At 48.2% G+C, this 26,663-nt stretch overlaps 1 protein-coding gene across 2 annotated transcripts in view; it reads right to left on the bottom strand.

Annotated features, from left to right (window-relative positions):
- Nucleotides 1-26,663, bottom strand: part of LOC139268665 (P-selectin-like) — a 186,550-nt gene that overhangs the window by 66,310 nt on the left and 93,577 nt on the right. The window contains exons 2-3 of one of the 2 annotated variants that reach the window (XM_070887195.1): nt 16,279-16,372; nt 1,841-2,215 (exon numbers count right to left, since the gene is read on the bottom strand). In XM_070887195.1, coding sequence (XP_070743296.1) covers nt 1,841-2,215; nt 16,279-16,372 — 469 coding nt within the window. Of the gene's footprint in view, nt 1-1,840; nt 2,216-3,435; nt 3,491-16,278; nt 16,373-26,663 lie in introns of those variants that run through there. The other variant, XM_070887196.1, reaches the window with a different exon arrangement.

Below are 26,663 nucleotides of genomic sequence, written 5' to 3'. Positions count from 1 at the left end.
TGAGACTACCTATCTCCGTCCATATTCAACCTGAAAAATCGAATCCCCGCCAATCGGTGCCCCGGCCAGCTTTTACTGTCGGTGCACCTTCTCTTCTCACTGTGTGGCGGCCATTAAAGGCGAGGGCCCACTGCTGTGGCCGCCATTTTTTTTTTTGGCCGGCCGAATTTGGCCAGACTGCCAACAGGCAGCCTGGCACACCCTCTGGTGGCCCAGTAGCCAATGCTAAATATTCGCCAATTATTTCCCGTATAATGCAGGGGAGATACGTGGTGATGCAGACATGCAATGACGTCGCCATCGCTCTGCTGAGTGACAGTGACAGGGAATCCATCCCTCCCCTACTTCCGCCCCTCACCAGCACTTACCACCATACTTCTGCCATTATGACCGGCTTCCGGTCCTCTCCAAAACAAAGGACAAACAGATGAAAATCGATCGAGAGCCTGCCTCATCGGACCCGATGGTAAAAGCTTAAAAAAAATGGAATGTGCACCAGCTTTCTGGCAGGCAATGATTTCGTCCCCCTTTTCTCTTGCAAAGAGAAGTCTGGGGGGTGACTTAATAGAAATCTTTAAAATTATAAAAGGTTTTGATAGGGTAGACACAGAGAGAGTGTTTCCACTTATGGGGAACAGCAAAACTCGAGACCATCAATATAAGATAGTCACCAAGAAATCACATCGGGAATTCAGAAGAAACTTCTTCACCCAGAGTGGAGAATGTGGAACTTGCAACCACAGGGAGTGAGTGGTTTGAAGCGAGTAGCATGGAAGCATTTAAGGGGAGGCTAGATAAGAATATGAAGGAGAAGGGAATAGAGGGTTATGCTGATAGGGTTAGATGAGGAAACACAGGAAGAGGCTCGAGTGGAGCATAAACACCAGCATGGACTGGTTGGGGCAAATGGCCTGTTTATGTGCAGCCCACTGAAAATTAACCTATCTTTCTTTTTCAGAAATTGGCTGACCTGCTGTGCAGCATTTCTGTTTTCATTTCAGATTTCCAGTTTATGCTTTTTCATTCCACCTCATCAAGTTTGGTTTTAATTGGTAGCACTGTTGCCTCTGAGTCAGAAGTTGTGGATTCAAACTGCATCACAGGCCTGAACATATAATCTAGGCCATCACTTCTATGCCGTTCTAAAAGATTGCTGCAGAGCGGCTCCTTTTTCAGGTGAGTTGTTAAACTTGACCCTGTCTGCCTATTTGGGTGCATGCAAAAGATCCCACGGCACTATTCGAAGAAGAGCAGGGAGTTGACCTGCTGTTCTAAGCAACATTCGTCCCTCAACCAATATACCCTTCAAATCTCATCGATGAGTTGATCCAAGGAGGAATCTTATACAGGTTGAACCTCCCTTATCCAGAACTCCCTTATCCGGAACCACCCCTCGTCCAGAACGATTCCCGGCCACCGGCTGGTACACGCACAGAACACCGACATGAACAAATTGAAGTCCTTCTTCACTGCCGACTCCCGCAATCGCTGGCCTGACCCCGCGACCGCCCCCCCCCCCCCCCAGCACCCCACCCCATGATCTCTCTGCCGCACTCCCAGCCCCAAGCCAGCCCGCCCCGATATCCCCTGGCTCAGTACCTGTACCATCCAATTTAACGTGACCACCCCTCGTCCGGAAAAATCCCTTATCCAGAACAGGCCAGCTCCCGAGGGTTCCGGATAAGGGAGGTTTAACCTCTACCTTCATTTATTTGCTGGTTGTGGGACTTTGCTGTGTCCTCCTTCATAACAATAACCTTTGGGATGTCGTGAGGAAGTGATATGGACCTAGAGCTATAAGTGCAAGTTCTTTCTTATGGCTAATAATGTTTAAAGTTACCATTGTAACACAGTGGCCTTTTCTTTTTAAGGCAGGGCTCATCATTCCATTTTCCTGTTTCCGGATACATTTCCACACACTCTTCAGTGTTCTTTCCATTGTTGGGTTCACCAGGAGCCCAGTTCATAACAAAATCTTCCAATGCCCGATTCGTTCCAATCCAGGTCCAGATACCTTCTATCTTCCTCAAACCAATCCAGACGTGGGTGTCTGCTTTTGGCAAATATTTATTCAGGTATTTGTTTTCCTCCATATTTTGTATCGCCACCATGTCAGTGTACTTAGATTGACAGAAGTGCCTCGCAAACTTCCAGCTCACGGATTTATTGGAATAATGGTATGTCCAACCATGTGCTCCTTCTAACATCAGAATTTCTGTAAAGGAAGAAAGCCTTGAGTTTTATATGTCAATAATTATTCAGAAATGCATGGCTATTTATAGCGTTGCATGAAGTGATCTGGAGGGAAAAGCAAACTGAAGTACAATGGATGAACAAAGGTTGGCAGCACATTTAGCCTGAGGTTACAGTCTATCATATGGCAAACTAAGAGGTGATTAACTACAACAAGTAGGTCAAATGTTATTTAAACAGCACCTTACATTCAGGTAGCAACAGTGGTGTGGCACACTGCACCATAAACTGCCATAATGTAGGTTGGTGCCTGTGACTCCCCACACAAAGCTCCTGAATTTATACATTCCATTATCGGAGAAAGACTGACTAGAGACCAAACACTTCCCCACAGGGTGGAGGGAAACACTGGAGGACAAGCTTCCACAGGCTGCTGTTGTACGCTGTTACAAATTCAGGTCTGCCACAGAAAGCTTCTCGGGTTCAGTGGTGCCATCCGCTCCCATAAGCAGTCTGGTCACCCACTTCTTACGGGAATTGACTCCTATTGCCCTTTATCTATTGGTGCGGTAGCAAAACCGGAAAGTGTAACAGTGAAACCAGAATGATTTTCCACATCTTACGCACATGTACTCATTCAATTTCTCCAAAAATAAACTGAGTGAACGCTGGATGAGCTGAAGTATGGTTTGTATCATGAATTGCTTTATTCCATTGTAAGTAAAACATACAGAACAATGATATTGATGAAATACAAACAGAAATGCTGAAAATACTCAGCAAGTCAAGTAGTATCTGTGGAGAGAGAAACAGAGTGAAAGTTTCAGATCGATGACCTTTCATCAGAACTGGAAAATGTTACAGATGTAACAGATTTTAAGCAAGTACAGAGGCAGGGAAAGGGGGAGAGGAGGAAAGAACAAAAGGGAAGGTCTGTAATATGATGGAAGGCAGGAGAGATTAAATGACAAAAGGGATGATGGTGCAAGGCAAATCGGGAAGGTAATGGGATAAGTAAAGAAACCAAAGATGGGTTTACAGGAGGTGTAAATGACAACAGCAGAATCATTACCAGCAGTTGCAGTCCGAAAAAATTGGAGCAGTGGTTATGATCTGAAATTGTTGAACTTAATATTGAGTCCGAAAGCCTGTAAAGTGCCACATGGAAAAATAATGGGCCTAAAATTGAGGTTGGAGGCTTTCTTCGTACACCTCCAACAGGAAAAAACTCTACGAAAGTACCTGATGGTCTTGGAGGAACGTAAAATCCCGGTCGGAGGCCTAGCTTTGCTGCACAGCACATGGGGACCTGTCTTCAAGGTACATATGTGCATTCCAGAGTCACGTGGGCCTGGAGCACCAATCACGATGCAGTATTCTCATTGATAAAAATGGGAACGCCGTTTGTACGAGTTCCCATTAGTATCAATGATAAAACCCCCGAAAACACCCAGACATAACATAATAAATAAATAAAACATTTTACATATTTAAAATTAATTGAAATTAAATGTAATTGAATGTTTTAAAAAAAAGATATATTTTTGGAATTTTTATTAGTGTTTTAATAGTGTTAAAAATAAACTTACCTTAATGGACAGGAAAATATGGTTAAAAAAAAATGTAAAAGCTCTTTATATGAATGCACGCAGCATTCGTAACAAAATTAGATGAGTTGACGGCACAAATAATAAATGGGTATGATCTGATAGCTATTACAGAGAGCAAGGTGACTAAGGCTGGGAACTAAATATTCAGGGATATTTGACAATTCGGAAGGACAGACAGAAAGGAAAAGGAGGTGGAATAGCTCTGTTCGTAAAGGCTGAGATCAGTGTGATAGTGAGAAATGATACTGGCTCAAAAGAGCAAGATGTTGAATCAGTTTGGGTGGAGATAAGGAATAATAAGGGGAAAAAGTTACTGGTGGGCATCGTCTATAGGCCCCCTAAAAGTAGCTACACTGTTGGATGGAGTATAAATCAAGAAATAATGGAAGCTTGTAAAAAAGGAACTGCAATAATCATGGGTGATTTTAACCTACATACTTAGCCTTCAGAGTTGGCTAAAGTGGACTGGGAAAATAGATTAAAGTGTGGAAAGATTGATAAGCAATGGCGGACATTTAAGGAAATATTAATTGGACAAATCAAATTGGCCAGGATAGCTTTGAGGAAGAGTTCATCGAGTGCATCCGGGATAGTTTCCTTGAACAGTATGTTGCGGAACCAACCAGGGAGCAGGCTATCTTAGATCTGGTCCTGTGTAATGAGGCAGAATTAATAAACGATCTCCTTGTAAAGGATCCTCTTGGAATGAGTGATCATAACTTGTTGAATTTCAAATTCAGTTGGAGGATGAGAAAGTTGTCCTAAGCCAAACCAGTGTCCTAAGCTTAAATAAAGGAGACTACAAAGGTATGAAGGCAGAGTTGGCTAAAGTGGACTGGAAAAATAGATTAAAGTATAGGAAGGTTGATGTGCAGTGGCGGACATTTAAGGAGATATTTCATAATTCTCAACAAAAATATATTCCAATGAGAAGGAAAGACTGTAAGAGAAGGGATAACCATCCGTGGCTAACAAAGGATATAATGGATGGTATCAAATTGAAAACAACGACATACAAAGTGGCCAAAATATTGAGAGGCCAGAGGATTGGGAAATGTTTAAAAGCCAACAAAGAACGACGAAAAAAATAATAAGGAAAGGGAAGATACATTATGAAAGTAAACTAGCACGAAATCTAAAATCAGATAGTAAGAATTTCTATAGGTATATAAAAAGGAAAAGAGTGGCTAAAGTAAATGTAGGTCCCTTAGAGGATACAGTAATTAATAATGGGGAACAGGGAAATGGCAGAGACTTTGACCAAATGTTTTGTATCGGGCTTCACGGTAGAAGACCCTGAAAACATCCAATAGTGGATAATCAAGGGGCTATAGGGAGGGAGGAAATTAAAACAATCACTATCACTAAAGAAGTAGTACTCGGTAAAATAATGGGGCTAAAGGTGGACAAGTCCCCTGGACCTGATGGCTTGCATCCTAGGGTCTTAAAAGAAGTGGCTGCAAAGATAGTGGATGCATTGGTTGTAATTTACCAAAATTCCCTGGATTCTGGAAAGGTCCCAGCGGATTGGAAAACAGCAAATGTAATGCCCCTGTTTAAAAAAAGAGGCAGACAGAAAGCAGGAAACTATAGACTAGTTAGCCTAAAATCTGTCGTTGGGAAAATGCTGGAGTCCATTATTAAGGAAACAGTAGCAGGACATTTGAAAAAGCATGATTCAATCAAGCAGAGTCAGCATGGTTTTATGAAAGGGAAATCATGTTTGACAAATTGGCTGGAATTGTTTTAGGATGTAAGGAGCCGGGTGGATAAAGGGGAACCAGTGGATGCTGGATTTGGATTTCCAGAAAGCATTCAATAAGGTGCCACATAAAAGGTTACTGCACAAGATAAAAGTTCACGGGATTGGGTGTAATATATTAGCATGAATAGAGGATTGGCTAACTAACAGAAAACAGCGAGTCGGGATAAACGGGTCATTTTCCGATTGGCTAACGGTAACTAATGGGGTACTGCAGGGATCGATGCTGGGGCCTCAACTATTTACAATCTACATTAATGACTTGGATGAAGGGACCGAATGTAAAGTAGTCAAGTTTGCTGATGATACAAAGATGGGTGGGAAAGCAAATTATGAGGAGGACACAAAAAATCTGCAAAGGGATATAGACAGGCTAAGTGAGTGGGCAAACAGTTGGCAGATGGAGTATAATGTGGGAAAATGTGAGGTTATCCACTTTGGCAGAAAGAATAGAAAAGCAAATTATAATTTAAATGGAGAAAAATTGCAAAATGCTGCAGTACAGAAGAACCTGGGGGTCCTTGTACATGAAACACAAAAAGTTAGTCTGCAGGTTCAGCAAGTAATCAGGAAGGCAAATGGAATGTTGGCCTTTATTGCAAGCGGGATAGAGTATAAAAGCAGAGAATTTCTGTTACAACTGTACAGGGTATTAATGAGGCTACACCTAGAATACTGCATGCAGTTTTGGTCTCCGCATTTAAGAAAGGATATACTTGCATTGGATACAGTTCAGAAAAGGTTCACTAGATTGATTCCAGAGATGAGGGGGTTGACTTATGAAGATAGGTCGAGTAGGTCTAAACTCATTGGAGTTCAGAAGAATGAGAGGTGATCTTATCGAAACATATAAGGTAATGAGGAGGCTTGACAAGGTGGATGCAGTGAGGATATTTCCACTCAGAGGGGAAATTAGAACTAAGGGGCATAGTCTCAGAATAAGGGGCCGCCCATTTAAAACTGAGTTGAGGAGGAATTTCTTCTCTCAGCTGGATGTAAATCTGTGGAATTCTCTGCCCCAGTGAGCTGTGGAGGCTGGGTCATTGAATATATGTAAGGTGGCGATAGACAGATTTTTAAGCGATAAGAGAACAAATGGATATAGGGAGCAGGCAGGGAAGTGGGGTTGAATCCATGATCAGATCAGCTATGATCTTATTAAATGGCGGAGCAGGCTTGAGGGTCCAAATGGCCCATTCCTGCTCCTATGTTTCTTATGTTCTTATGTTTCTACTACAAAATTGTGCATTTAAATTACATTTTTATATTTTTAAAATCTCTTACACTGGTAAAAGTAGGCTATGCGCCTGTTTTCACCAGGCATAAAAGTTTAAAGGACATTTGCTGGGCATGAGTTGGGCAAATAGCCCAATCTCTGCCACGCGGATGTCCTTCTCCCGGGGATGTAGAGGATCTGTCAAGAGAAATCTTTGACAAATCGAAAAAGCCCGTTTTCGGCACATGCGCATCGCACCCCAAAAAACGGCTTTCGCGAGGCCTCGCCCGGTTCGTGCGCACTTCATACGGACTTGGTGAGGCTGGAATTTTAGGCCCAATGTGTTGTTCCTTGAGTTGAATTTCATTGGAGCTGCATAGGAGGTCAGAGTGGGACTGGGGCAGTTAGCTAAAATGACAAGCCACCAGAAGCTCAGGGTCACGCTTGCACATTAAATGGAGGTGCTCCGCAAAGTGATCACCCAATCTGCATTTGGTTTCCCCAATGTAGAGGAGACCACATTGTGAGAAACAAATACTGTACACTAAATTGAAAGAAGTACAAGTAAATCGCTGTTTCACCTGGAAGGAGTGTTTGGGACCCTGGACAGTGAGGAGGGAGGAGGTAAAAGGGCAGGTGTTCCATCTGCTGCACTTGTACAGGAAGGTGCCGTGGGAAGAGGGTGCTGGGGGTGATTGAAGAGTAGGCCAGGGAGTCACAGAGGGACTGGTCCCTTCAGAATCCTGAAAGGGGGAGGGCAGGGGAAGTTGTGTTTTGGTGATGGCATCATGCTGGAGGTGGTGGAAATGGCGGAGGATGATCCGTTGATTGTGGAGGCCGGTGGGATGTAAGGTGAGAACAAGGGATACTTTCCGTTATTAGCCGAGGCATAGAACATACGATCAGAGAGGTTATGTTAGAACTATATAAAACACTAGTTATGCCACAGCTAGAGTACTGCATACAGTTCTGGTCACACATTACAGGAAAGATATGATTGCACTAGAGAGGGTACAGGGAAGATTTACGAGAATGTTGCCAGGACTGGAGAATTTTAGCTATGAGGAAGGTTTGGATAAGCTGGGGTTGTTTTGGAACAGAGGAGGTTGAGGGGAGGTTTAATTGAGGTGCATAAAATTATGAGGGGCCTAGATAAAATGGATAAAAAGGGAGAAACAGAGTTAACGTTTCAGGTCAATGACCTTTCATCAGAACTAAAAAAAAATTCTATGATCGGGTGGAAGGCAAGAGAGATTAAAAGATGAAAGGGATGATGGTATCTTCCATCCTATCACAGACCTTCACCTTTGTTCTTTCATCCTTCTCCCTTTTCCTTGTCTCTGCACTTGCTTAAAACCTGTTTTATCTTTAACTTTTTTCACTTCTGATGAAAGGTCATCAACCTGAAACATTAAGTCTGTTTCTCTCTCCATAGATGCCTGACCTGCTGAGTATTTCCAGCATCCGCAGTATTTTGCTTTTGTTGCTAGGAAAAGACTTATTTCCCTTCGCAGAGAGGTCAATAACCAGGGGGCATAGATTTAAAGTAATTTCATAAGAATTAGAGGGGAGTTGAGGGGATTTTATTTCACCCACCAGAGGGTGGTAGGGGTCTGGATCTCACTGCCTGAAAGGATGGTAAAGGCAGAAACCCTCATCAGATTTAAAGTACTTGGATATGCACTTGAACTGTTGTAACCTGCGAGGCTACAGACCAGGAGCTGGAAAATTGAATTAGGCTGGCTAGCTCTTTTTCGGCTGGCAAAGATGCAATGGGCCGAATGTCCTACTTCTGTGCTGTATATTTCTATGATTCTTCTTCTTCTTCTATGATTCTATGTATCAGGGGAACCCTATCGTAGTTCTGGGAGAGAGGGGAATGGATGACAGCAGAAGTACGGGAATTGGGATGGACACAGTCAAGAGCCCTGTCAACCACAGTGGAGGGTATTCCTCGGATGAGGAAAAATGAAGACATATCGGAAGTACTAGTATGGAAGATGGTATCATCAAAACAGATGTGGTGGAGATGAAGAAACTGGTAGAATGAAATAAAGTCCTAAAAGGGAGCGGGGCAGGAGGAAGTGTAATCCAGGTAGCTGTGGGAGTCAGGAGGTTTATAGTAGATATTGGTCGACAGCTTATCCCTGTAGATAGAGAAGTTGAGGAAGGGAAGAGAAGAGTCGGAGATGGATCAAGTGAAGGAAATTGGGAAATGAGGAAATTGGAAGCAAAGTTAATAACATTTTCTGGTTCAGGTTAAGAGCAGGAATTAGCACCGATACAGATATCAATGTGGCAGAAAAAGAGGTGAGGGAGATGACCTGAGTTGGACTGGAACAAAGAATGATCCATATATCCTAGAAAAAGGCAGACATAGCTTGGACCTAAATGGGTTCCCATAGTAACACCTTTTATTTGGAGGAAGTGAGTGGAGTCAAATGTAAGGAGTTGTTCAATGTAAGAACAAGTTCAGCCAGGTGGAGGAGGGTGATAATGGATGGGGCCTGGTTGGACTTCCGTTCAAGAATAAAGCAAAGGCTCTCAGACCTTCCTGTTGGGGGATGAAGGTGCAGAGGGATTGGATGTCCAGAGTGAAAAGGAGATGGTTAGGGCCAGGAAACTGGAAACTGTTAAAATGGCAGACATCGGAGAGTCATAGATGGGAAGGGATTTGACAAGATAGGAAGAAATAAGTTCCATGGGGCAAGAACAGGCTGAAACAATGGGTCTACCAGGCAGTCCTGATTGTGGATCTTGGGAAGGAGGTAGAAGCAGACTGTGCGGGATAGGGGGACTATGAGGTTGGAAGCCGTGGAGGGAAGATCTCCAGAGGTGATGAGATCAGTGACAGCATTGGCAGAATTTTGCTTTTGTATTAATGAAATTAATGAGAGCTGATTAGTACAAACAGAACAACATCTGTTCAGATACTGTTACTGCTATGTCTTGAATAACGAGTCAGATTAGATACTGCAAGCTCAAAGTAAGGTGTGACCGTAGTCCTATATTACAGATCTCAGAGTGCCTCTCCAGCCTGTGAGGCCTTCTTATATATAGGTGCACCCAAGGGATTGTGGGATCCCTTGGGACTGCAGGGGATAAGCCCTCTGGTGGTTAGACATGGTATTTACAGGTTTACATCATTAACAACACTCCCCCCGCTCTCCCCAAAGTCAATAGTGTAACTATTTGCAATGTGAGTTGATCTGGGACCTTCCTTTCCCTGGTTGATCGTCTCGGTGCGAATGCTGGTTTTGGTGAGTCATTTTTTGGGCTCTCGCTGGGCTGCTGCGCTGCTGGCCGTGCTGGGCTGCTGAGGGTGGTGAGTCCTGCTGGGCTGCTGCGGGTGATGGGTTCTGCTTCATGGACAACTGTTGGGTCAGTTGCCACTTGTGTGTGTGATGGAGGGTCGAAAAAGGTGGAGTCTATTGTGGGTTGTTCTGGATAATCCGTACGTCTGAGTTTGGTTTGGTCCAAGTGTTTCCTGCAGGTGAGTCCATTTAAGAAGTTGACTACTCCTCTCTTTAGACAAAACAGCCACTTGGGACCTTGTCCATAGTTCAACACAAATGCAGAATCATTTATCTCAATTTCGCGTGACACATTTGCGCGATCATGATATGTATTCTGATGCAGCCGCCTGCTCTCTACTTGTTTGTGTAGATCAGGGTGTACTAATGAGAGCCTTGTCTTAAGTGCCCTTTTCATGAACAGTTCAGCGGGAGGGACCTCAGTGAGTAACTAAGCTTGTGCTGTAACTAAGCAGGACTCGGGATAAGCGAGTCTGCAGTGAGCCTTAAGTTATCATTTTCAAGTTCTGCTTGATTGTTTGAAATGCTCGTTCTGTCTGACCGTTAGATGCTGGTTTAAACGGGGCAGATGTGACATATTTGATTCCATTGCGGGTCATAAACTCCTTGAACTCGGCACTGGTAAAGCACGGCCCATTGTCACTTACAAGGACATCAGGCAAGCTGTGCGTGGCAAACATGGCCCGTAGGCTTTCAATGGTGGCAGCGGACGTGCTTGCCGACATTATCACGCATTCAATGCATCTAGTACCACTAAGAACATTTTTCCCAACAATGGGCCTGCATAGTCGACATGGACGCTAGACCATGGTTTGGAGGAGCAGGACCATAAACTTAGTGGCGCCTCCCTGGGTGCATTGCTTAACTATGAACATGTATTACATTTGTGCATGCAGGACTCTAAGTCTGCATCGATACCGGGCCACCACATGTGGGATCTGGCTATCACTTTCATCATTATGATGCCTGGGTGGGTGCTGTGGAGATCACTGATGAAGGTGTCCCTGCCCTTTTGTGGCACCACTACCAGATTACCCCATAGGAGGCAGTCTGCCTGGATAGACATCTCATCTCTGCGCCGCTGGTATGGCTTTATTTCTTCCTGCATCTCTAATGAGACACTAGACCAACTCCCGTGGAGCAGACAGTTTTTTACGAAGGACAGTAAGGGGTCCTGGCTCGTCCAGGTTCTAATCTGTCGGGCGGTAACAGGTGATTGCTCACTCTCGAATGCTTCCATTACCATGACTAAATCTGCGGGCTGTGCCATCACCACCTCTGTGGTGGACAATGGCAGCCTACTGAGAACATCGGCACAGTTTTCTGTGCCTGGCCTGTGGCGGATGGCGTAGTTGTATGCGGACAATGTGAGCGCCATCTCTGGATGCGGGCCGATGCATTCGTATTTATCCCCTCACTTTCAGAAAAGAGGGATATCAGCGGCTTGTGGTCAGTTTCCAATTCAAATTTTAGCGCGAACAGATATTGATGCATTTTCTTTACCCCATAAACACACGCTAACGCTTCTTTTTCGATCATACTGTAGGCCCTCTCGGCCTTAGACTGACTTCTGGATGCATAAGCAACCGGTTGCAATTTCCCAAATTCATTAGCTTGTTGCAATACACACCCGACACCATATGACGACGCATCACATGCTAGCACCAAACGCTTACATGGATCGTACAACACAATCAATTTGTTTGAACATAACAGCTTCCTAGCTTTCTCAAAGGCATTTTCTTGGCTTTTACCGCATACCCATTCATCTCCTTTATGTAGTAAAGAGTGCAGGGGTGCTAACAATGTGCTAAGACCCGGTAAGAAGTTTCCAAAGTAGTTCAGGAGTCCTAGAAACGACCGCAGCTCCGTCACGTTCTGTGGTCTTGGTGCGTTTTTAATGCCTCCGTCTTGAAATCAGTGGGCCTGATGCCGTCCGCCGCAATTTTTCTCCCCAGGAACTCCAAATCAAGCGCCAGGAAAACGTACTTCGATCATTTTAGCCTGAGCCCCACACGATTAAGCCGACTAAGAGCCTCCTTCACGTTCTGCAGGCGCTCAATGGTGTCCCGACCTGTAACCAAGATGTCGTCCTGGAAGGCCACGGTGCGCGGGACTGACTTCAGCAAGCTTTCCATGTTCCTCTGGAATATCGCCGTGGCCGATCGAATCCCAAACAGGCATCTGTTGTAAATGAGGAGACCTTTGTGCGTGTTGATGCAGGTGAGTCCTTTCGATGATTCCTCCAGCTCCTGCGTCATGTAGGCCGAGGTCAAGTCCAGCTTCGTGAATGTATTCCCTCCCGCCAGCGTCGCAAATAGGTTGTCTGCCTTCGGTAGCGGGTATTGATCCTGCAATGAGAAATGATTGATAGTTACTATGTAATCACCACAGATTCTGACGGTGCCATCTCCCTTGAGGACTGGAACAATCGAACTGGCCCACTCATTGAATTCGATCGGCGAAATGATGCCCTCTCATTGCAGCCTGTCCAGTTCGATCTCCACCCTCTCCCTTATCATGTAAGGTACCGCTCTTGCCTTGTGATGGATGGGTCGCACCCCTGGAATCAAATGGATCTGCACTTTTGCTCTTTGGATCTTCCCGATGCCTGATTTGAACAGCAAGGGGAACTTGTTTAGGACCTGGGCACATGAGGCGTCATCGACGGTCGAAAGCACTCCAACGTCGTCCCAGTTCCAGCGTATCTTTCCCAGCCAGCTCCTGCCGAACATCATGAGGCCATCGCCCGGTACCACCCAGAGTGGTAACTTGTGCACCGCTCCATCATAGGAGACCTTTACGGTAGCACTGCCGATTACGAGAATCAGTTCCTTTGTGTACATTCTCAGTTTAGTACGAATGGGACTCAGGACTGGCCTTGAGGCCTTGCTGCACCACAATTTATTGAAAGTCTTTTTGCTCATTATGGACTGGCTTGCGCCCGTGTCCAGCTCCATGGACACCGGGAGTCCATTTAATTCAACCTTCAGCATTATCAGGGGACACTTTGTGGTAAATGTGTGCACCCCATATACTTCTGCCTCCTCGGTCTGAGGCTCTGGTTCGTCGTGATCTGCCGTGGATCTGTCCTGTGCAACATGGTGGTTTGCAGGGTGAACAGGGTTTGCAGCTTGCCTGCACATACATTGGAAATGTCCCATTGTTCCACAGCCCTTGCAAATGTATCCTTTGAAGTGGCATGAATGGAAACGATGATTACCCCCGCAGCGCCAACAAGGTGTTAATGGCCTTGCATTCACCACCCTTGATGGTGGACTCTGAGTTATCTATGGATGTGCAGCTGCAGGTGTGTAAGTCCTGCCCTGTACATTTCAATTCAAAAACAACGTTACTTTGTTCACAGAACTTGCAGCAGCACTTTTTTGTGCTGAGAAATTTGTTTGGTATTATCACTGGTGGCGATAAACGCCTGGGCTATCGCTATGGCTTTACTGAAGGTTGGGGTCTCTACAGTCAAAAGTTTGCGAAGTATTACTTCATGGCCAATGCCAAGTACAAAGAAGTCCCTGAGCATGTGCTCCAAGTGTCCTTCAAATTCGCAATGTCCTGCAAGGTGCCTTAGCTCAGCGATGTAACTCGCCACTTCCTGACCTTTAGACCTCTTGTATGTGTACAACCGATACCTCGCCATCAGAACGCTTTCCTTTGGGTTTAGATGCTCCCGGACCAGTGTGGGTTTCACTGGAGCGAGCAGATTTTTCATGAGGCCATACGTTGGTGCCCCGCAAACGGTGAGGAGGATCGCCCTTCGTTTGGCAGCGTTCGCTTCTCCTTGCAGCTCGTTGGCCACGAAGTATTGGTCAAGTCGCTCCATGAAGGTTTCCCAATCATCTCCCTCCAAAAATTTCTCCAGGATGCCCACAATTCTCTGCATTGTTGCGGTGGGGTTCGTCATTTGCATCTCGTCGCCAGTTGTTATGTCTTGAATAAAGAGTCAGACTAGATACTGCAAGCTCAAAGTAAGGTGTGACTGTAGTCCTTTATTACACATCTCAGTGTGCCTCTTCAGCCTGTGAGGCCTCGTTATATACAGGTACTCCCAAAGGATTGTGGGATCCCTTGGGACTCCAGGGAATAAGCCCTCTGGTGGTTAGACATGGTATTTACAGGTTTACATACATAACAGTTACAAAATATAAAACTTATGAGAGCTAGTCCACTCTGGTTGGTCATCTAACGCAACTTAAAAGCACAATCTCTATGCACTCTGTCCTACCACCCAGGAAACTGCTACGCTCCCTTCGCAGTTTTTACTGCTCTCTTGGTTCTTGGTGTTCAATATTGATATTTAAAAACCTCACCTTTAAGCCTCCACAGTATAAAAAAAAAGTTTTCTAATGCCAAGGTACGAAATGTCTTTCTGAATAACCAGACATTGCCAACAAATTGTCCAATGTTTGGGTCTCTGAGTGAACTTCCCATCTTGCATTGTAAATACTATTCATTTGCCTACCTATGCAAAACTCAGCATGGAGCTATGCTGATAAGTTCATCCGTTTTAGGCAACCCGAAAAGCACAGACATTTTTGCAGGTAAATGTGGGATTATCTGAAGAATCTGGGATTTAGAATAAGGAGTCTGCTATGACCTTCACAGTAGCCTGAAATTCAAAATAAAAATCTGATGTCAGAGTTGCATTTCAGCATAATGTTGAATAGTCCCAAGCCAATGCCATCACTGTAATAACAACCCAGGATTGGTTCCCATTGGAGGCAGAACCTTTAGGCATTGGAAAAATTAACCAACCCATCAGAAAATTAATTAACGTTTAATTTTAGAAGCAGTTATTGGTCAGACAGCAGCTAAGTGACCTGCCTTACTGAGCCCAACAAATTTGTATGCCTGCAACGCCATACTGGGGCTGAATTTGCGTACGAGGTGTGCACACGCCCGTAGGGGCCACACTAATTCCGGTTTAGGCATGCGCTGCGTGTGCACTAAAACCAGCAACTTGTGATCTGTCAAGAATCCTCTTGATAGATCCAACACATTCAAAGGAAATGGGCCTCCGTGGGCGGAGAGTTAGGTTATTTGCCCAATGTCTGCCCAGTGAATGCCCATGAAATTCTTACACCTGATAAAAGTAGGCATAAGACCTGTTTTTACAAGTGTAAGAGTTTTAAAAAACATAAACATAACATTTTTCCAATCATTTATACATTAAAAAAATCCTGTGCAATAAGGTAAGTTTCTGTTTAGCCCCCTTAAAACACGTAAATTGTTTTTCCAAAATATGTAATTTATGTTTTAAATTAAATATGCAATGTTTTTTTTATTTATTTGATGTGTAGAGGTATTTTTTATGTGATCCCCATTCATACTTATGGGAGTTCCGTACATACAGAAGTATGAATGGAGATTCCCTCCTTTGATTGGTTGGGCAAGCCCACCTGATTCCAGGGGTGCTTGCGAACTGCATGCGCCCCTGAGATACATGGGCCACTATGGAGGCCTACGCTGCTATCCCTGATCTTGCTTGTCACAGGCCCACCTAACTGAGGCCATATGTCCGATCCATGCCTCCCCACTCTTTTAGGCAAAGCAATTAAATGTCTTGATTTCAGATTCTGAGGAGTTCAAAATAAACAGCCTAAGATGCATGATGAACAAACATTGGTGGTTTCTTTTAGAATTATATTGTGCCAATTTATTTAATTGCAGGATTATATTCAATAAAATAATTTGCTTCTTTATAAAATATTCTGGCAATATAGCATTCAGTTTCATTATCAACTTCTGCCTTTAAATTCAGAATGTAATGGTGGATTTTATAAATTCACTTTCCCAACATGTGAAGCACATTTCTTTTGGAGTGGGGAGAGAGAGAGAGCAACTATTTTCAGGAGGGAGAAAGAAACCTTGTTATGGGATGGGGGGGTGGCGGGGAGAGGCTGAGATCTTGTTGAAGACAGGATGAGAAAGAGAGCGACTGTTGAAAGAGTAAGTGAGAGAGATCCTGTTAATGGGGATGGGGGAAGTGAGAAACAATGTTGGAGGGAACAAAATTAACGAAAAGAAAACTTTTTGCTGGAAATCTGGCTTACAAAATCAGAACTAAGTACCAAAAATGAAGTGCCTTTTCTTGAAGCTGAAAAATAGTCCTTACAGCATCACAAAGCAAAACAAGTCAAATAAAGGATAGAGGAAGTGCAATCTTACCATAGGTCACCACAGCTAACGCCAATAATCCAAATATGTTTCCTTGTACCTGTGGGCATCGCCTGTACGGGCAGATCATGCCATCATAAGATACCTGCATGTGACAGAACAGATCAAATAGCACCAAATAAAAAAATATTCGAGATAAAAATAAATTAGCCTCCATTGCACCTCCCATTAATTCCTCCAGGGAGTGATAACAGGGTGCTACTGGCTTTCTGATCGGGCGCGGCAAAAGTACCAACGTCCACGAAATTCCCTTGCAGGTTGGCACTGGAGGTAAACCTGAACGCCACGATCTCCTGCACCCCGGAGATCGTGATGTCATCCGATGCACAGCGTCCCGGTACTGCCCCGGAGCCTAAATTCATTTCTGCCCCCTGCGGCATCACCGGGCATCAACAATGGCAGCTGCGGGAGGCGTTGTGAGGACAGCCAGCTGGCCATTCGGGGAGTGGTAATTAAAGTCATTGGTGGTCAGGTAGGCCAAAAATAATTTTTCACCTCTCTCTGCTCATTTTTGAATTTTTCCAATGCCGTGATTGATCAGCCCTGCACTCTGTTAGAGTGCTTGGGGTTGATCGTCGCGGATCACAGATGCTGTCGTCGAAGAGTCCCTTTAAGGGAGGGAAGGAGCCTGTGATTCCGGCAGCGCTGCATGGGACATTGTGCAGCGCTCTGCCACTACCGTCCCTCTTGCTCCATTTAGTGCTCCAAGGGAAGTTGTAGTGCCTGATTTAGCGCTCCACTTCCTCCTGGAGCGTTAAACCGTAAGTTTGTGTCTGCAGGAATTGGGTAGCACCCGGTGATACCTTTGCGCTCCCACAAAAGTTATCACCCCAAATGGGTCGCTACGCAATTTCTAGCCCTTTATTTCAAAAGTCCCAATGACAGCCACGTCCTGGTTGTTCAGTAAAATTATGCAAGTAAGACACGCCCAGCAGATGGCTTTACAAATATTGAGCTATGCTGTACATGATATTGTCTAGCTGGTGATTTAATGGTCTATAACGTCTGCTATTATTCACTCATTTTCTCCTCTCTGTTCACAAAGACTCATACCAGGGCATGGTACTGATGTGCCAGCAGCCCTTCACTACCTTTCCTAAGTCGTCATTCCTCCTTGATGAGTCCTAGCAAACTATTTGAGGTTTATAGGTAGGGAAGAGAGGTTATCAAAGCCAAACCTGACCCTGTTCTCATCCAACATCCATACTCTCAACTGGCAAATGTGAAAATCAGGAATATTTTACTGCACCTTGCTTCATGAATATTCAAATCGCCTAATATTTTCATTTTTGTACTATTATTTTATGTGCTTCTATTGAATTTAATCATTGTTATAGCTTTTACAGTTACAAATATCAAATAAAGTAACTTCAGTCTGGTATGTAAATCTGGTTCCTTTTACATTTCTTAATCTGAGGGACTAATGTCTTATTTTAAGTTGATAGTACAGAGGGAGTGAGTCTGTCATCCAACAGTTCCAGTGAGGACCTTCACTGGCAAACAGTGCATCTCAGGAAACCATGGGTGGGTAGCTTGTGGTTTACTACCCATTATGAATATCATGTGGGCTCACAATTTCCGAAGATGTGGTTCCTGTGAGCTCTGCTTCATGTTGAGTACTGGATTATGAAAATACCCCAAATATTTAAATCTTAAACAAATACAATAGGGTGTTAATCCTCGGACTGAGAAACAAATTAAGCATTTCAGGCATTCTCCTTGTGGTACAAGTGCTATTAAAGTTTTATGTTGCCAGATCCTTCCAAGACACCAATTATGCCATGTGCCAGCTTCTCACAGATACATTAAATATCTGACAGCCCTTATCAGCAAGGGAAAATACATTTATTATTTTCCGCGTGGAAAGGAAACATCAGCTTGACAGAGCACAGAATTCTTACTCGGGGTTCCCAAGAAAACAAAGAACAGCACCTATTAATAGCACCCTGACTATCACCTGCTGATTCATCAGGGGTCATTGCCAACATCTGGGAAGAGTGACCTGAGTTCCAAACAGCGTAATCCTTCATATCAGGTATACTATGTCCACTGCCAGCTCTCAGAGTAGATAAGGGGGAATCAGTGGATGTAGTGGATTTTCAAAAGGCATTCGATAAGGTATCACACAAAAGTTGTTACACAAGGTTAGGGCTCATGAGATTGGGGGTAATATATTAGCACGGACAGAAACCGGAGTAGGAATAAAAGAGTTATTTTCAGGTTGGCAGATTGTAACTAGTTGGGTGCCACAAGGTTCAATGTTTGGGCCTCAGCTATTTAGAATCTATATCAATGACATAATGAGGGGACCGAGTGTAATGTATCCAAGTTTGCCGACTGTCATGTATCTTACATTATTATATATAACTGTATCCTAACATGCTATACATGACTGTAATAAGATATGACCTGTAACCACCAGCATACCTTACCACCAGAGGTGCACTTGCAAGAGACAGGTATATAAGGGCAGGTCTCAGGCAAGTGCAGCATTCCAGTGCTGTGAAATAAAGGTGCAGGTCCAGAGTGACCTTGACTTCACGACATGCCTCGTGTGAATCTGTACTGCAGGGTCAGGACTTTACAGTGGCGACGGGTTACGGGATTACAGAATTCACAGAATGGCGAACAACGGATCAGATGAAAAGTACAATGCGGGAGACAATTGGGAGGACTTTATAGAAAGGCTCCAGCAAAGCTTTGTAACCAAAGACTGGTTAGGCGATGATAAGGCAGACAAGAGAAGAGCCCATCTCTTGACCAGCTGTGGCTCGAAAACATATGCTTTAATGAAGGATCTGTTGGCACCCGAGAAACCAGCAAGCAAGTCGTTTGAAGAATTGAACACACTGGTAAGAGACCACCTGAAGCCAGCGAGCAGCCTACACATGGCCAGACACAGGGTCGACAACTACAGACGCCGTGTGGGCCAGAGCATACCCGACTTCGTGGCGGAACTTCGGAGGTTGGCTAGTTTATGTGAGTTCTCCGATGAACTGAGGAGAGAAATGCTGAGAGACTTTTTCATTGAAGGAATAGGCCACGCAGGCATATTCCGAAAGTTCATAGAGACCAAGAACCTGACTTTAGAGGCAGCAGCACTGGTTGCACAGATATTCTTGGTCGGGGAAGAAGAAACGAGGTTGATTTACAATGCAGGTACGACAACTAACGAAATATTGGAACAAGAAGTTCACAGCACTAAACAAGCTGCTACCCCCACACAGACAAAACCAGGAGAACAGGCTCTCGACAGCAGGCAGAAGCCATCAAGGGCCACAGGAATGGCCGTTCACACCTCATCAACCCACAATGCGAGCAATCAACTACAAACTGAGAGAAGCTCGAGAGAGATCAGCCAGAGGCAGCTCATTCTTTGGAAACTCTTTGAACAATGGAACAGGTCTGTGCTGGAGGTGTGGGGGTGGGCACTCATCAAGGGGATGTCGATTTCAGCAGGCTGTTTGCAGAAATTGTGAATATACAGGGCATTTGGCCCGCATGTGCAAAAAAACGGCAGCTCGGCTGGTATACAAATCGGATGGGTCGGAAAGCGGACCAGAAGATGGTGCGGACAGTACCCGGGACATCGGTGTACAGCGAGTCAACACGATCAATGGCCGCTGCTCCTACAACAGGACGCCTCCTATAATGATGAGGGTCCGACTCAACAAGATATCTGTCAACATGGAGCTGGATACGGGAGTGAGTCAATCTCTCATGGGCGCTCAACAATTTGAACAACTGTGGCCGCATAAAAGAGACAGACCAAAACTCACAAGGGTCGATACCAAACTAAGGACCTATACCAAAGAAATTGTACCAGTCCTCGGCAGCGCCATGCTCTCTGTCACACACAAAAGGACAGTGAACCAACTTCCCCTGCGGATTGTCCCCGGAGACCCCCCAGTACTGCTGGGGAGAAGCTGGCTGGCAAAACTAAACTGGAAATGGGATGATGTCCATGCCATGTCATTAGAGGAACGGACCTCCTGCTCAACAGTTATACAACAATTTGAACATCTCTTTCAGCCAGATGTGGGCATTTTCAAAGGGGCCAAAGTCAAAATCTACATCACACAGGATGCTCGACCGGTCCATCACAAGGCCAGAGCTGTACCCTATGTGATGAGGGAAAAGATTGAACACGAACTAGACAAGCTTCTGCGGGAAGGCATTATATCACCTGTGGAATTTAGCGACTGGGCAAGCCCCATCATCCCAGTCATGAAGCTTGATGGATCCGTACGAATCTGTGGGGACTACAAATCTACCATAAACAGAGTCTCCCTACAGGACCAGTACCCGCTGCCCAGAGCGGAGGACTTATTTGCCACATTGGCTGGAGGTAAAATTTCTCAAAATTAGACCTCACATCTACGTATATGACGCAAGAATTGACCGAGGAATAAGAACATAAGAACATAAGAATTAGGAACAGGAGTAGGCCATCTAGCCCCTCGGGCCTGCTCCGCCATTCAACAAGATCATGGCTGATCTGGCTGTGGACTCAGCTCCACTTACCCACCCGCTCCCCGTAACCCTTAATTCCCTTATTGGTTAAAAATCTATCCATCTGTGATTTGAATACATTCAATGAGCTAGCCTCAGCTGCTTCCTTGGGCATTCCACAGATTCACAACCCTCTGGGAGAAGAAATTCCTTCTCAATTCGGTTTTAAATTGGCTCCCCCGTATTTTGAGGCTGTGCCCCCTAGTTCTAGTCTCCCCGACCAGTGGAAACAACCTCTCTGCCTCGATCTTGTCTATCCCTTTCATTATTTTAAATGTTTCTATAAGATTACCCCTCATCCTTCTGAACTCCAACGAGTAAGGACCCAGTCTGCTCAATCTATCATTATAAGGTACACCTCTATCCACCATGCTTGTTATATCCTCAAAGAATTCCAGTAAATTAGTTAAACATGATTTCCCCTTCATGAATCCATGTTGTGTCTGCTTGATTCTCATCTCCGGAATCAGCCTAGTCTCTGTACCCCCTCCAAAGCTAGTATATCCTTCCTTAAGTAAGGTGACCAAAACTGCACGCAGTACTCCAGGTGCGGCCTCACTAATACCCTATACAGTTGCAGCAGGACCTCCCTGCTTTTGTACTCCATCCCTCTCGCAATGAAGGCCAACATTCCATTCACCTTCCTGATTACCTGTTGCACCTGCAAACTAACTTTTTGGGATTCATGCACAAGGACCAATGGTAGAGCAGTGGAGGCGTGTCCTGCTCAGTTGGAGCTGTGAGCAGTGAGAGAAGGAGCTATCAACTTGAGCTCCTGCCTGGAGAGCCCTGAGACCAGCCCAGGAAGAGAAGGAAGGAAGGGGCTTCACCACCAACTTTCACCCAGAGGGAGAGGAGGAGAAAAGAAAACTTTTTAACAACTTTACCATTTCTGCAAGGAGTTGGAGAGAGGGGGAAAAACCAACAACATACAGTGTGGAAGGAGGGAGACTCTACAATTCTACAGGTGGGTGTGGGTGCATTTCCCAAACAGACTTTGTTGTATCGGTGGGGGGAGGAAAGAAGACCACTGAGGGCCGGAACATCGCGGGGGGTGTGTGTGTGTGTGGAAGTGTGCGTGGGGGCCGTGCTTACAACTAGGCCCCCCCCACAATTGGAACCCCCCCCACCCCCCACATTTGCCTAGCCTGGGATAGCTGGAGCTACCAGGCTGAAGATTTTTCTCATTTACCCAATTAACATCGTTAGGAGTGTGTGCCTGGTGGCTCCAGCTACCCCAGGTGAAGACATCTTCTCCCCCCACCTGAAGACCACCCCAAAGACTTTTGTGTTTTGCCATCTGGGGAGTGCACCCACCCACAGCTGCGAGGGGAGACCTGCCCTCGCAGTCCCCCCCCCCTTCCCACCCCCCTCTCTCTTTCTCTGCTGCTCTGTTTCTCCCCTCTCTCTCTGAGGCCTCTTCCTTCCAAATTTACAAAAAAAAAAAAAAAAACAATTAAGACAACTGAGCAGAGGGAGCAAGGCCTCTCCCCAATTGTCAACGAGGGGAGAGGTGCCTCGTTAAGGGCTCCTCTGCTCAGTTAATATACGAGGCCATTAAAGACCATTAAGGCCTGTGACTTTGGGGTGGGTGTAGCCCTTAAAGGGGCCCCCGTGATGGCGACCCCATCCACGCCGGTGGCAGGGCCAGCAAGGACGTATGCGCAGGTGGCAACCGCTTCCACGGCCCCTCCTGCGCCACCCGCTGCCCTGCCACCTTTCAGACTCATTACTAAAAAACACGGGGTCAAGAGCTACACTCACCCCACAATGACCATCGAGGAGTGCGTGCGGGCGATGGCTGGGGTAGTCGGCCCCTCGGCCATTGTCGCAGCCTCCAAGATGTCTGGGAAGGCCGTGTTCTTCCTGGGGTCGGAGCGGGCGGTGTCCCTGGCCCTTGAAAAGGGGCTCACGGTGGGCGGGACGTTCCTGCCGGTGGACCCTCTCGAGGCCACCGCGCAGAGGGTCATCATTTCAAACGTCCCGCCCTTTGTTCCCGCTGAGCTCCTCCTCCCTCACCTACACCAACTGGGGGAGGTAAGGTCGGGGATCAACCCCATACCGCTCGGCCTCAGGGAGAACAGCCTGCGCCACGTGTTCTCCTTCCGCCGCCAGCTCTTTGTCCGGCTGGCGCGGGAGGACACGACGGAGGGGAATTTTAATGTGGTGCACGAGGGGACTGCCTACCGCGTCTTCTGGACGTCGGACGGCGTGCGGTGCCATGCCTGCAGGGAGGTGGGGCATGTTCGTAAGAACTGCCCCGCCTCCAAGGCCGCCAAACCACCGAAGGCGGCCAAGGCTGGCGCCGCCGCCACCCCTCCCCCTAGTTGCGTCCGCGTGCCGGGAGCCATGGGTGCGCGGGCATCGTCGGAGGCCTTTGTTTTCAGGGCCTCCGGCGGGGGGGAGGGAGAGCGTCCGACCGGAAAGAAGGCGCGGAAGAAGGCAAAACATCTAGAGGCGGGTCCCCTCGGTGCGCCAGATAATTTGACCACCGCGCTCAGCCCAACCCAGTCACCGGCGAGCGCGTGGTGCCCCGAGCCCGTGCCCGAGCCCTTGAATAACACCGCAGAGGGGCCCGGGCGCGGGAAAGGAAAGGAAAAGGGGGGTGCGGAGCGGGAGGCCTCGGCAGACATGGGGGTCTCCCTGCCTCCGCGCACCCCCAGGAACAAAAGGAGGCGCGGCTCCGATGAGGCGGAGGGGGAACAACATCCCTCCGCGGAGGAGTCGGTGCCCGCCGCGTGTCCCGCGTCCCCAACCAGCGCCCCCAAGCAGCGCCGTAGGCGGGAGGAGTCTGTCCCCGGGGAGGGTGAAACAGTTGAGGCTGCCCAGCCTCTGCCTCCCGGGGATGGAGTGGAAGATCTGCCTGTCGTGGGGGGCGTGGGGACCGCGGAGGAATGCGTAGCCGCCGGGCCGGGCGTCCCGGGGACTGAGGCGGGCGAGGCCGAAAAGGCCGAACCTGAGCCCGCCCAGCCAATACCCAACTTCCCCCGGGATTTGCTCGACCCGGCAGAGAATGAAACAATTGATTTTAATGATACTGTACATGCTGGGCCGGGGGGTGGCAGCGGGGAGGGGGAGGAACACCCACCCTCGCCTCTTACTTTGGAGCTGGAGCACTTGGGGAGCCTGGGGATCTCCTATGGCCGGGTCTCTCCTTGTTCTCCGGTTCCTGGGGCGGAGGGGGAACCCCTTCCGCTGTCATTTCCCGACCCAGCACCATTTTTAAAAGAGCCCAGTGGGGACTCCTCTGCCGACGATCCTGGGGGTGGGATCGGGGCAGTGCCAGGGCCGGTTGGAGCGGCCGGTTCATTTGCCGTACCTTGTGCGGTCGATGGGCTGGCTGCTGGCGGCCACCTCCCGGAGGAGGACGGGGACTCGGTGGGGGACGCGGGTGAAGACCTAGAGACCACCGCCAGTGAGGCGGTGGATCTGCTCGCGGCCGCCGCTGAGGCCCTCCTCATTCCTGCAAAGGAACTCCGGGACTTTTTGGCCCAGAGCCGGGGTCGCCGCGACCAAGCCCGACTGGCCCTGGAAAAATGGTCCGAGCCGGAGCTGATCAAGGGGTCTGTCCGCGCCGCCGTTAAAACCTTGGCCGCGGGCGGGCCCTTGACAAAGGAGCAGCACCTTGAGCTGCGCGAGCTCGAGGGACTCCTCGCTGGGCTGCGGAGGGAGCGGAGTTCAACAAAAGACTCCGCTCCCTCCCCCACAATAGGTTAAGGTAGAGGTTGCACTATGCTTTTGCCATGAAGATAACCATAGCCAGCCTCAACATCAACGGCGGCAGAGGGGCACGCCGTAGATTTGACAATTTTTCGCTCCTGCGGGAGGGGAAATATGCGGTGTGCTTCCTGCAAGAAACCCACACCGTTCCGGGAGACGAAGCCACGTGGCTCCTGGAATGGCAAGGAGAGGTCCGCATGAGCCACCTCACCGCCATTTCTAGTGGGGTGGCCATCTTGCTGGGCCCGCATTTTCAGCCGGAGATCTTGGGGGTCGAGGAGCCCGTGCCAGGCCGCTTGCTGCACGTAACGGTTCGCCTGGGGGACGTGCCGCTCCATCTCGTGAACGTGTACGCCCCTCATCCCGGCCCGCAGCAGACGCGCTTCTTTGAAGAGGTGTCCGCTCTTCTTGGCTCCGTCGACGTCGGCGACTGCATTGTCCTCGGGGGGGATTTTAACTGCACGCTCGAGGCGAGGGACCGCTCCGGTGCCCCGCAGTGCATGACGGCGATGGAGAAGTTGAGGGACCTGGTCGGGTCCTTCGACTTGGTGGACGTCTGGCGAAATCTCCACCCCGACTCCAGCGCCTTTACTTGGGTGAGGCCTGGAGTTGGATGGTCTAGAGTCGACCGCCTTTACGTGTCTCGGGCGTACGTTTCCTGCGTCCCGGCGGCCTCCATGCGGCCGGTGCCGTGTTCGGACCACCACCTGGTGTGGGCGGAGCTCGCTTCGCTCCGCGCGAGGACGGGGTCCGCGTACTGGCACTTTAACAACCGGCTGCTGGAGGACGTGCGGTTCCAGGACTCGTTCCGTCGATTCTGGTCCGACTGGAGAAGGAAGCAGGGGGGCTTCCCCTCCTTGAGGCTATGGTGGGACGTGGGCAAGGCTCACGTCCGCGTCTTCTGTCAAGAGTACGCGAGGGGGTCGACCAAGAGGCGGGCGGCCAGAGTCGGGCGCCTAGAAAAAGAGGTGCTCGACCTGGAAGCCCGTCTCGGTCAAGTCGTCCAGGACCCGGCCCTGCGGACGGTGTACGAAGCGAAGAAGGCCGCGCTGAAGGACCTGCAGCTCGTCGGGTCCCGAGGCGCGTTCGTGAGGTCGCGGATCCGGTTCCTGCGGGATCTGGACCGCGGCTCCCCCTTCTTCTACTCGCTGGAAAAAAGGCAGAGTGTCCGTAAGCAGCTCTTGACGCTGCTGGCCGACGACGGCTCTCTCGTCTCGGATCCGGAGGGCGTCAACAACAGGGTCCGTGAATATTACGGGGCTCTGTTCTCTCCGGATCCGTCCAGCGAGGAAGCGCGTAGAGTTTTGTGGGAGGACCTGCCGAAGGTCAGCCCGGAGGGCGCCGAAAATCTGGAAGCTCCGCTAAGCCTGGCGGAGCTGACCGGTGCCCTCGCCCGGCTCTCGAGGGGAAAATCCCCGGGGCTGGACGGGCTGACCGTGGAGTTCCACAGGGCGTTCTGGGACGTCCTGGGGAGCAACTACGCGCGGGTCCTGGGGGAAAGTCTGGCGACCGGGGAGATGCCCCTCTCTTGGCGCAGGGCAGTCATCGTCCTGCTGCCTAAGAAGGGCGATCTCCGCCTCCTTAAGAACTGGCGCCCGGTCTCCCTCCTCAGCACGGACTACAAAATCTTCGCCAGGGCGATGTCTGCTCGCCTTGGTGCCGTGCTGGACCACATGATCCACCCCGACCAGTCATACACGGTCCCGGGCCGGACAATCCACGATAACATCCATCTGGTCCGGGACCTCATCCATTGTTCCCAGGAGGCTGGTCTGTCGGTCGCCTTCCTATCCCTCGACCAAGAGAAGGCGTTCGACAGGGTGGATCACGACTATCTGCTCGGAACTCTGCGCGCTTTCGGGTTCGGGACGCATTTCGTCGCCCGGATCCGACTTTTGTACGCCGCCGCGGAGTGTCTGATTAAGGTTAACGGGTCCTTGACGGCGCCCCTTCGCTTTAGGAGAGGGGTGCGCCAGGGATGCCCCATGTCCGGCCAGTTATACGCCGTTTGCGTGGAGCCTTTCCTGCGCCTCTTGCGGACGAGGTTGACGGGACTGGCTCTGCAAGGGCCGGGCGTGGAGGTCGTCCTCTCGGCTTACGCCGATGACGTGCTCCTCGCGGTAGAGGATCCCGCTGACCTGCGG

This window comes from Pristiophorus japonicus, chromosome 8 (genome assembly GCF_044704955.1).
Source record: "Pristiophorus japonicus isolate sPriJap1 chromosome 8, sPriJap1.hap1, whole genome shotgun sequence".
Lineage (NCBI taxonomy): Eukaryota > Metazoa > Chordata > Chondrichthyes > Pristiophoridae > Pristiophorus > Pristiophorus japonicus.
The sequence above is the reverse complement of the archived record's forward strand: the minus strand, read 5'-3'. Positions and strand labels throughout refer to the sequence as shown.